General features: G+C 36.4%; 1 protein-coding gene across 1 annotated transcript; it reads right to left on the bottom strand.

Annotated features, from left to right (window-relative positions):
* Window positions 1-5,196: 5,196 nt before the first annotated feature.
* LOC148864504 (transcription factor TRY-like) lies at window positions 5,197-7,222 on the bottom strand. Its single transcript, XM_088977715.1, has 3 exons — window positions 6,961-7,222; window positions 6,738-6,825; window positions 5,197-5,508 (listed from the first exon to the last, which is right to left on the bottom strand). Exons 1-3 carry the CDS (start codon window positions 7,010-7,012, stop codon window positions 5,388-5,390), a joined length of 261 nt encoding a protein of 86 aa, XP_088833841.1. The 5' UTR covers window positions 7,013-7,222; the 3' UTR covers window positions 5,197-5,387.
* Between the last annotated feature and the right edge of the window lie 4,986 nt (window positions 7,223-12,208).

Here is a 12,208-nt window from a genome sequence, read left to right as displayed (position 1 = left end):
TTCCCACAATCCATTGGTAGTGAGATAACGCAATTTGCTTCAGGCTTATCATTTCTTTCCAGACTCCAATACAAGTTCTTAGCAAAGAAAGTAGTGGGAGGGGAGTGTTTTTTAATGTACTTTGATTGAATGAAGTGGGCCCAAATATTGTCATTTGATATAAATCTATACCGAGCTTTAATTCGAAAAGCCTTTATTATGTTAGAAATTTCCCTTAACCCAAGGCCACCTTCATTTGTAGGCTTACACACCTTACTCCAACTTATCCACTGCATCCTAGATCCAAAATCTAAATCACCCCAAAGAAAACTAGCAAACAACTGATTTATCCGTTTAATGATAGCTTTAGTGGGCGAGCAAGCACTAAGAATGTGCATAGGTAAACTTTGCAAAACATGGCGGAATAAGAATAACTTTCCACCAGGTGAAAGAGATTTGGCTTTCCATCATTCAATTTTTCTTTTGATTTTTCCCACAATCTCATCAAAGTCTCTAGATCTCGGGTTCCTTTTACCAATTGGAGCACCCAAGTAGATGAAAGGGAGATGTTTTTGAGTAAAACCTGTGACTTGTTTAATCATACTAACAGAAACAACTCTTATCCTAGGGTTCACTATAAAACATGATTTCTCCTTGTTCACCAGTTGTCCTGAGGCCTTTTGATAAACATCAATGAACTGCATTAAATTTTGTAAACCTCTTTTGTTGCACATTGAGAAGATGATAGTGTCATCAGCGAACAGACTGTGTGATACCACATTGCATCATCCTGGAAAGACATAGTAGGGGACGTGCCCATTTTGAAATATCGTTTTCAACCCTCTACTAAGAACTTCTTTAGCAATAATAAAGAGGCTAGGGGACAAGGGGTCTCCTTGTCTAAGGCCCCTAGTAGAATGAAAGTAACCAGTTGGAGAGCGATTAATGATTATTGAGAACCAACAATTATAAATGCAAGGCCGAATTAAATCAATCCAAATACTATTAAACCCAAAACTTTGAAGGGCTTTGAAAACAAACCCCCAATTCATATTATCAGAAGCTTTAGCCATGTCCAACTTGAAGATCACATTACTATGCCTGACTTTCTAATGGAGGCCCATCACAAGAAAGCCCATCTCACCCCTAGGGGCGGCAGCTCTAGGATAAGGATAAAGCAAGAAATCAAGATAGAGAAGGAGCCAAGAACCCAAAATTATCAAGATTAGTCCAAGAAAGATAAGCAAGAACAACTCAAGACTCCCAAGACTATCAAGATTAGCAAGACTCCAAGTATCATCAAGATTTCCGAAGACTTCATAGATTTAAGCATAGAGGACTGCCAAGGAGATCGGACGGTGGAAGATCAAGCCCAAGATTCCAAGAGGGTTCGACCTTATCAAGACAGTTCAAGAGGATCAAGATCAAGATCAAGATTCATGTTCTTTCCTAATTATTTTACAATTTCTCAATGTATTATAAATACTGATATTTCCTAGAATTATTAATGAATTCATACTTCAGATTTTCAGAGTTTCTTCTAATTCTTTTCTTTGAGTTTTTGCCACCTTTTCTCTCTCCTAGAAAAATCGGTGTTATTCGCTAGGTGCTAGCGAACGCCCGGTGCTTGCATAGCCAGCTCCGATTTCCATTGCTTCCACGCTGCATCACCTTCCTACTGATTTCTGTTACCATTTCTTGAGCCAAACCGATGTTGTCACCAATACTTCTCCCCTTCACAATAGCACCTTGTTCCAAAGATATTAATTTCGGGATAATAATTGCCTGAGATAGGATTTTTGCATAAATTTTATAACAGAAATTACATAAGGTTATTGGTTGAAAGTCTGCAAAAGTTCTAGGTGCTTCTTTCTTTGGGACAAGAACAATGAATGTAGGTGTATAGTACCTTGGGAGAGACTTGGTATAAAAAATTTATCTAATTGCATTACACACATCATTGCCAACAATTTCCCAACATTTAGTAAAATATATACCACCAAACCCATTTGGACCAGGGGCACTTTCTAATTTCACAGAGAAGACAGTGTCTTTAATTTGTTCGCAACTTGGAACCTGAGTCAACATTCGATTATCCCCATGGGTTACAAGGCAAGGGATAGTTTGAAACAAGTAGTCATGGTTTTCACATCCCTCATCAGTCAACATTCTTTCAAAGAAGCTAATGGCATGGTTTTTAATAGCATTCTGGCAAGTAATTTCCATATCACCCTGCCAAATTCTTCTATTAATTGAAGAATAATTTTGTTGAGCTCTAATAGATGAGAAAAAATACTTGGTATTGCGATCACCATCCATTAGCCATTTTTCGCGAGATTTCTACCTTATAAAAGCATCTTCTTGAGCAAGACATCGGTGGAGATTGTTGTTCGCCAGCCGCAGATTCAATTTGTTATTCTCTGAATTGTCCAATTGGACCCTCAATTCAGCATTTGCGACATTTTCTTCTGCTGCCTTTGCATTCTAAAAAATATCACCAAAAATATTACTATTACAATTTTTTAAACCGTTCTTCAACAGTTTCAATTTTTTATCCAAAATAAAAATAGCATTTCCTTCAATATTAACTTCCCAAGAATCCTTTACTACAGCCATGAAACCCGGGTGGAGAGTCCACATTCGTTGGAATCTAAAAGGCGTTGGCCCACTTTCAGGTCGGTCTGTAATTTTGACTAGTAGAGGGGCATGGTCTGAGTAGGACCTATTTGAATGGAAAACTTCTATGAGAGAGAAAGAGTTCTGCCAATGCATATTAAGCATCTGTCTAGTCTAACAACAGCTGAACTGTTAGACCATGTGAATTGGTTACCTATGTAACCCAAGTCAATCAACCCCACTTCTAGCAAAAAATGTTCAAATTCAATGATTGGACCCAACTGAAAATGACAGCCCACTCTTTCAGTAGTTTCTTTTACAACATTGAAGTCACCTCCTAAGATCCAATGGAGGTTTATTCCAACAGATAGAGTTTTAATATGTTCCCATAATTCACACCTGATGATGTAATTACCACTTGCATAAATGGCTGTAACAAAACAGGAACCATTGGATCTTTTGTCTATAATTTAATAGTAATGCATTAAGTCCTAGAGTCCACCAATTGGATTTGGAAATCAGATTTTCCAAAAATCCAAATCTTACTATTTTTATCATCTCCTGTAATAGAGAAATCCATCCCAATTTTCCCCGCTAAATCTTGAGCTTTAATAGAAGCAATAAATGGTTCTAAAATAATCACTAAGGAAATTCTATGAACTTGAATAAGTTTCTTTAAACATCGTACCATTTTTTTGGTTGGCAATAGCTTTGGAATTCCAAAAGAGAGATGTAATCATGGCTAAAAACAAGGCGAAGATTGATGCCACTCATCCATATCCTTAACAAGTTGGTTCAACCACCAGTTGGCTTGGTTCATGAGAGATAGGGGTGTCTGCCACAAGCGATTATTGTAGTTCCTCCGGCACCGGTGAACTTTCACTATTATTCGGCAAACTGTCAAACTGAGGCCCTTCATCATCACTCTGAACAGTCTCATACACTCTTTGAACAACTTCTATTACTGTCGTAGCAAGGTTGCTATAGAACCTCCTTAGGTCCGTGGCATCAGCTCGTATTAAATTAACTGAGTTTTTGTTAATGGTGTCTCCGTCAGCAAACCTTGGTCTCTCTTGATGGCTTTCAATGACCCTATCTCCCATGATTTCCGAGTGATCATGAACATTAAATTCAGCATTCTTTGCATCCGTTGGCATGCTAAACACCTCTTGTAGAGCATCCTCAATTGCTAACTTCATCTTCTACGTAATATTTTTGTTAGAGCAAGAAATATTAATTAAAGCTGGGGAGGAAGAGACCTCAACAACTAGGCTCTAATCTAATTTACTCGGTCTCCACTTTTGGCGTTCGATCCTTCTTGGTATCGTCATCTCCTTCATTATTCCTTTCTCTTCAAGGGAACCACCATTCTCAACAAAAAGATCTTTCTTCTCATTGATTCCTCTGTTTTCTTTAGTCGCTTTATTTTCCTTTCTACCTTTTTCCATTTTCTTACATTCTCTTTGGACATGGCCAATCTTACAACACTTGTTACAATAGCTAGGGATGTTCTCATAAACAATACTTGGGAAGAAGCCATCTTTCCCCACACCAATCTAAACATTTTCCACTAAAGGCTTGGCTATATCTACTTCAACACAAACCCGAGCAGTCTTAGCCATCGTACACTGCAAAGTAGCAATATGGATTTTAAGTACCTTTCCTGTAATCGATTTTATGAAATCCTCCCCCATAAAGATAAATAGGCAGCTTTGGAAGATTAATCCAGATAGGGAGGACGGTGGGATCTTCATTAGGGCTAAATAATGACCTCTCTAAGCCAAACCTCCAAAAAAATATTCTTCCTCGCATTGAAATCGGAAGAGAAGGTGTGTGAAATCAATCACAGAAATGGCCACCTCTTTTTGCAGAACAAAACAGGCCAACAGTAAGGATTTGATTTCCGGTATTGAGGGCCTGCCATATGAACACTTTGCAATCAATGAAAACCTGAAAGATTTATAAGCTTTCTCAATTTCAACGTCAGAGAAAAAAACTGCAAGTTCACCGTACTGGATGAAAGAATGAAAGAGGGGAGTTTAAGTCCAATGTGAATCTGCTCAAAAGCACAAATTTTTAAACCAGAAGCATAGCATAAGATCTTGATTTCACGGCAGATGACGAGGGGCCCGAGGGCCCCACCGCAGCATCCATGAAGGATGGAAGACAATGTATTCCCACCTAGCAGTCAGACTTTAACCGGCACTGGTTCAGATCTCCCATACAGTACTGAACTTTTTGCTTAACTTCAATTGTTTTTCTTAATTAGAAAAAAGGGGGCCAATTTATCGATCTCCTCAGTTCCTACTCTTTGCCTTTTTCTATGAAGACGGGAATGGAATCTTTTCAAGAAACAGTCCATCTACGTTCTCCAGAGCTAAGAAACGTAGCTTTCAAATGATAAAACCCTTTTTCTTTTGCAAGTTGCTGAATGGAATTGAAAACCGTGCAAGATAGGTCACTGAGACTGAACCGCGGTTCTTACCAAACTAATTCATGTATGTTTGACATCAATGCTGCAGATACAGCAGAAAACGGTATTACTGATATGTGAGTTGAAAAGAAAATGGTTTTTTTTTTTTTGAAAATAGGGAGAGGGGATGATGATGAATGTTCATTTGCATATCCTATAAGGGTCCAAATAGATATGATATACAGCCACTAAAAAACAAAATTTAGACTAATAACGACAGAAAAAAAAAAGCCAAAGATAAGAAAAAGAGGGAAAGAAGTACCCCCCCCCCCAAAAAAAAAAAACAATCCTTCCTCAAATATCAATGGCTAAAACTTTATCAATTGTTGCTCTGCTGCAATTTTCTTCTCCCAGCGAAACCTTCGCCGTGTCTCATAATCCAAAACCTCTCTATTTCTTCTGGTTTCCGACCCGGAATTCGCCCCGCTATTAGATTCCACCTAGAAATTAGTAAACAACAAAACTCATGTACTCCCATCTCATATGCGTGTTGCATAAAAAAAAAAACAAAACAAGCAAGCTGACACCGTTGTTTTTGTCAGGGAAGCTGCCCTTCCACCCCTTTTATTTCTTCTCTCTCTCTCTTTCTCTCTTCCCCACTTCATTCAAAGTCCTGAACCAAACCTAAAATAAAAAATGAACTGGGAGGAATGAAGGAGAGAGCAGTGGCGTTTTGTGTCATGAAGCTTCTTCCTTGCTTCCCCCACTTGCAAAGTTGCAATTTATACTCCTCTTGTCCTTCAAGTTCAGATATGGGTAGGTGAAGACGTGTGGGGAGGGGGGATGGATGTCACGTGACATCTGTCACAAGTCTCACAACCCTTTTCACTCCGCTAGTGCATAGACTACAATTTCAGATCAAATCAGCCCCCCACAACATTGTTTCCGTAACATCTCACAGGACATTTCCTCCGTGTATTAAGATCATCTCCCTATCATGATATCATTATTGTGATGTCATCATTGAGAGATATTTCTAATACACGACGGGATGTCCCGTGGGATGTTGTCGGGGGCAATCTCGTGGGGACTGATTTGAACTCCCACAATCCACAGTCCACACCCAGTTTGTCAGTCTCTCCACTGTCAGAATCATAAAACACACATTCCTGTCAGTAACACCCGCCATGACCTCCAAGTTGCAGCTCTAGCTCGGTTGGTTGTAGTCCGACTCCAACCTGCGTCCAGCCCTCTACCAAGACAACCCCATTAGCAGGCCTAGCTCTGTCCCTCTCCCGCCAGTTTAAAAATTATAAACTCTCTTTTCTTTTTCTTTCAAACAACTGAACAAATGCTTTGGATTAGGACGGGAATTCAAGCTCAAGAGCGGGTTCACATATTGTACAGTGTAAAACACTTGGGGTCAGAAAACCAATAGCAATCTGCCACACCGAAGCCCGAGCCCCAACCCCCCTTGGTTGGTTCATGCTTGTGTTTTGCACCACCACCACCACCACCACCACCGCTCCGCTTGTAATAAGCCATTGTGATAAGAGCTTTCTTTTCGCTTTAGTCCAGAGCGGCGGGCTCCAGACTGTTTAAGAGTTGACAGTCGGAATCTCCATGGTGAAGGGGGCGCTAGGGGCACCGATCACCCACTGAAAAGTAGCCGGAAAATGATGCAACAGCAAAATAACAGGAGGGGAGGCGAGATGCTGTAGTTCTTTACCTGTCTCCGACGAGTTTATACATCCTATAGATGAGATCTTCTTCTTGTTCCGTCATGTTTATGAATTCCCATTCAATGCTACTGACCTCTGTCGTGAACAATCAAGAAAGAAAGAGAAAGAGAAAGAGAAAGAGAAAGAGAAGAGGAAAACACCCATTAAAGAAAGGAAAAACTGATTGACAAGCATAGAGAAGGCAATAATAGCGAGGAATAAACAACCAACCTTCAGAGTCGTAGTGGGTGGTCTTGGCTTGCTTCCGGCGACGTTTGTCCATGGTTTCGCTTAATAGACAAGGAAGGATTATTCAGACTTGAGAGAGAGAGAGAGAGAGAGAGAGAGAGAGAGAGAGAGAGAGAATGAGAAAGAAATCCAAAAGGCAAAATTTGAAGGCGCGTAACGGAGGGTTGAGATCAACAGTTTTGTCAAATTGGGAAAACGGTGATGTTATTTTGTTTTGAGAGCAACGGTTGAGAAAGTATGGAACGACCGGTGCTACCAAACAGGCGCTTAAAATGTGTTGACGAGTAGTTGTCGTCATTCAATCTTTGTATCTTTGTATTTGGTCTCTAATTGTTCTGTTTGTCCACTGACTAATATCTGCACTCTTTTTAATCCAAACATACCCACAGAGATTATGATTTAATATTAAAAAAAATAAATATCACAACTATTAGGATTATCTGACTCTACAAAGGATCGGACATCGGAGTATCATAAAGGTGCTGGTGGGGGTTAGGACGGGGATTGTTGATTGGTCAAAACTCTTCCGTATCATACATTTTCGGCATCCTAGATTTACACCATAATATCGGACTATTGGATAGTGCTACCCCGAGATTTGTTCAGTCCAAATATTTCACAAGAAATTAAAAGAAAAAATCCATTTATACCTGAAATTGGTAAACCGGTTGTTTTAGATTTTTTCTTAACCTTTTTCTCTCTTCATTGAAGTCCGATTAAATCACAAATCCACTCGGAATCTGCTGCTCGTACCGCTGTGTGTGTAGACAGTTACGTGTCTAAATTCCTTACATCAGGGGGAGATACGGGATTAGAAAATCTGTCCGGATTCAATCCCGGCAGCACCAGAGTCCTCATTTTGAACAAAATTCTTATTGATTGAATATTTGTTAAGGCTCAGTAAAAACTAAAAATGCAAATATGTACAGCGTAAATACATACAAAATGATGTAAAATATAAGGTTTTACAATCTAGTGTACTCCTTTCAAACTCAACCTAATGAATTAAAACCAGATGCATGTTGGAACCCATCCCAATTATGAGTGAAGAAGAAAAACCGAGAAATCGAAATATCGAATTGATGAGATTGAATTGAAATTTTCGATCAATCGAATTAATGGATATATATATATAATATTATTTATTATATATAATATAATATTTTATATGTTTTTTTAAATTTTATTATATATTTATTTATAATATATTTTATAAGAATAAAAAATTAAACCGATAATTAATCGAACCAATCAACTTTAATTGCTAATTTTCCAAAAACCAATACTACTGGTTTGATTTGGAATTTAAGCCCAACCCCTAATCTCAATCGAATCCATTTACAGCCCTATCCCCAATATAAAGCATATTTATATGGTTTTGTAAATGCAACCATTATCATATCAATTTGGATAAAAAGAAAATTCTTGGAAAAATTACATGTAGGTAGTCTGTACTTTGGGGCATGGTTTTTAAAACTGGATTGGATCGGATGGTTGGACCGAAAAACTGGGAATCGGTCAGGTGATCAGTTCTGGTTTTTCTCAAAACCGGATTTTTCATAAAAACCATTGATTTTGGTCAGCAATCCGCTGACCTAGGCGGTTAACCGTTCAAACGATTTTGTTTGGTTTTTATTTTTTTAATTTTTTTTTGTCAAAACGGGCCAATTGTTCAATTCGAACAATCGAATCGTTTGACCCGATAACCGAAGCCCTGACCGGTCGGGTCAGTTTTAAAAACCATGCTTTGGGGCAAGTGTGACAAGACAATCAACTAAATTTCAGTAATCTTAACTGAGGTTGTGGTGAATGATAAAACTACCAAATTATCTATTTTAAATTTATTTTGTATAGTCTTAAAAATGAATTTGTTGAAGGAGAATCGCCAAATTGTAATGCAAGGTGAATCTAATAGAACTCGAAAGTCGAAACAATCTCTTGTGAAACGGTTTCATAAAAATAATTTTAGGGTTTAGAAATATTTCAAGGCACAAATGACATCACATTTTGTGAATAATTGACGGAACGATACAACTTGACTTAATAGTAGATTTTTTAAGGTTTAGGATACTTGGTTGTGGCATTTAAAAGTTGATGTCCTTAACGCTGCGTTTGGTTGGAGTACAAATATAAATATGTATTATATAAATATATAAAATAATATAAAATATATAAATATATACAAAATAAAAGGTTTTGCACTGTATATATTGTATATATTTGTATTTGTACTTCTACCAAACTGAGCCACTAACCCAAAATATATGGTATTTATCAATAATTTTCCTAAAGTTCTTCAAAAGTTAATATCCCCCACCCTCACTCGGGCCGTTGTGTACCGATGGAGCAAAATATATCTCCTACCTGAAAAACCTGAAAAAAAAAACATGTATATATATATATATATATATATATATATATATATATATATATATATATATAGATATAAGTCACTAGTTCATGGATCATTGACCATGATTTTATAAGCTAATTATAGAGGTTGCAAATGGGTGGATTGGGTTCGGTGGGGTAAGGGTTGAATAGCAACCCACCCAACCCATCAATCCATAGGACTGTAATTGGGTCGGACTCCGTAAAGGTATATCCGATCCAACCCATTAAGAAAATTTGATTGATCCAACCTTAATCCATCCATATTGACCCACTTGATCCATTCATATTGATCCTTAACCACTCTCATCCATACTAATCCACCTATCTTCACCTATAAATACAAAAGTGGGTCGTGATGGCCTATATACCTGAAATAATAATTTTTAAGAGGAACGTCTCTCTCTCTCAAGGTTGTTACATAGCAGAAATGGGTCGGGTCGACACCATATGCCTGAAAATAACAAAATTTTGAGAGGAACATCTCTCAAGGATGCTACATGAAAGAACCGGGCCGGGTCGAATCGGGTCGGGTCAAGGCAACTTATATACCTTAAAATAATGATTTTTGAGAGAATAATCTTTCTCAAGAATGCTACATGAAAGAATCGGGCCAGGTCGACCCATATACCCAAAAAAATTGATAAAACCATCTCTCTTTAAGATTGCCAAGTGACAAAAACGGGTTAGGTTAACCCATGTATTCGAAAAAAAAAGCATTTTTAAGAGAATCAATCCCTCTCATTTACGAAAAATACAAAAGAAATCCCAAAAAATTAAAAAAAATGCAAAACTTTTGCAGAAAATCATAAAAAGTACAAAATAAAAACCAGAAAATTGCAGGAAATGCATGAAAACATCAGAAAATTACAGAAAATATGCAAAAAAAAAACAAAAAATTTGTAAAAATGCAGAAAATTACCAAAAAAAATCAGAAAATGTAGAAAATAGCAGAAAATGCAAAAAAAATGCAAAACTTTTACAAAAGTGCTTTCATAAAAGAATTTTTACAAAATTGCTCCAATAAAAGTACTCTCATAAAAGTGATTTCATAAAAGTACTTTTGTAAAAGTGTTTTTATTCTTTCATAAAAGTACTTTTATAATAGTGCTTTTGTATAAAAGTACTTTTGTAAAACTATTTTCATAAAATTACTTTTCATAAAATTATTTATAAAATTGCTTTTGTAAAAGTGATATCGTGTAAAATTGCATGTGAACACGAAAGTCAATAAAATCTATTTTATTTCACTATTAATTGCAGAATGTAATGTGGCATGGTGGTTTGGATTTGTAATGAGATGTGAATGCGGTAAGAGGCTTGAGTTCAAGTCATGTTAATTGATGTATTTTTTATATTTGGGGAGTATCTTAACTTTGACACAACCCATCCTGACCCTAATGGCTACCTTCAACCCAACCCACTCTGACCCTAATGGGTTACCCGACTCATATTGACCTGCCAATAGAATGGGTGGGTATGGGTGGATGGGTAACATGGGTTGGGGTCAGTCAAGATTGTCAGCCTTAGCTAATTATGATAGTGCTGCAAATGAATCCGATATTGGTCTTTTACCAATATTTGATTCATATATTCTCTTACCGAGCATCCACCCCAACACTCATGGTTGTGTACTTAGGGAGCAAAATATATCTCCTACCTAAAAGAAGTACCATATATCATATATATGGTTGATACTTACACACATGCATAGTACATATTCTTACATTAGTTATTAAAAAAACATAAACATTACTTTTCTAGTACTTCAACTCATTGGTCAATAGTATTGTTTTTAAATCTGGCCTAGAGGTCAAACGCTTTTACATTTTGTCTGGACAAGCCATTGGTTCATGAAACATTGACCAAGTCAATGATCTTAGAGGCTAATTACAATAGGGATGCAAATCAATCATATTGATATGTGATTCAATTTGGCTATGCTAGATTTATATATCATCCAGATATAATTGAACGAATCGAATCAAATTCTAAAACTTGATTTGAATAATAAGTAGATCAAATTCAAAATATAGCTGATTTGATTTGCTAAAATCTGATACAATTCAATTATATATTATATTACTTTTATATTATATTTGTGTAAGGGCACATGTTATGCACATATGGAAGTAGAGGGTAAAGATATAAGTTAGACATTTACAATCAAATTTAACTCTTATGACTTGTACCAAACCAGGGCAAATATCCACTTTATGATAGTGGGGATATGTTTTTATGTATAAACATTTATACCCCAATATGCTTTTATGTTTCTATATCAAGAATAATGCAATTTCAATTTAAAATTGGAGTTAAAGAGCACTCAACCAAATATCTATACTACTTCAAAAAGTATGAATAGCCTCAAGAATATTTCTGGAATTTTCTGAGGACAAAACTTACCCCTCTATATTTAAATTTATTGATAAAAAATGAGGGCAAATAGGGTAGTTGGTTATTGATATTAAATGAGTTGAAAAGAGGTAATTTTAAGATTTTCAATGCATTCAAATCTCTCTCCTTAAATCCAACATTTAGGGTATTAATTTGCATTCACCTTCATTAAATCATCTATTTAAGGGTTTTTTTTTTTGTTTTTTCTCATCATTAAATCCATACATAATAAATTAATAATTTAAATAATATAAAAACTTATACTTTTAAAATCTATCTGGAAAAAAAAATAGTGTTTTCATCTAGGTGGTGGTAAGAAATTAAACCATTTGGGTCAAATGGGGCAATCCATGTTGCGACAATCATATATTTAACATATTAAACAATAATCAGTATGACAAACAATATTTTTAAAAATCGACCCGGAGGCCAACCCACTTTT

The sequence above is a fragment of the Nelumbo lutea genome, chromosome 3, assembly GCF_056320005.1.
Source record: "Nelumbo lutea isolate HS-2025 chromosome 3, American lotus-T2T, whole genome shotgun sequence".
NCBI lineage: Eukaryota > Viridiplantae > Streptophyta > Magnoliopsida > Proteales > Nelumbonaceae > Nelumbo > Nelumbo lutea.
This window is presented reverse-complemented; position numbering and strand designations above follow the sequence as displayed.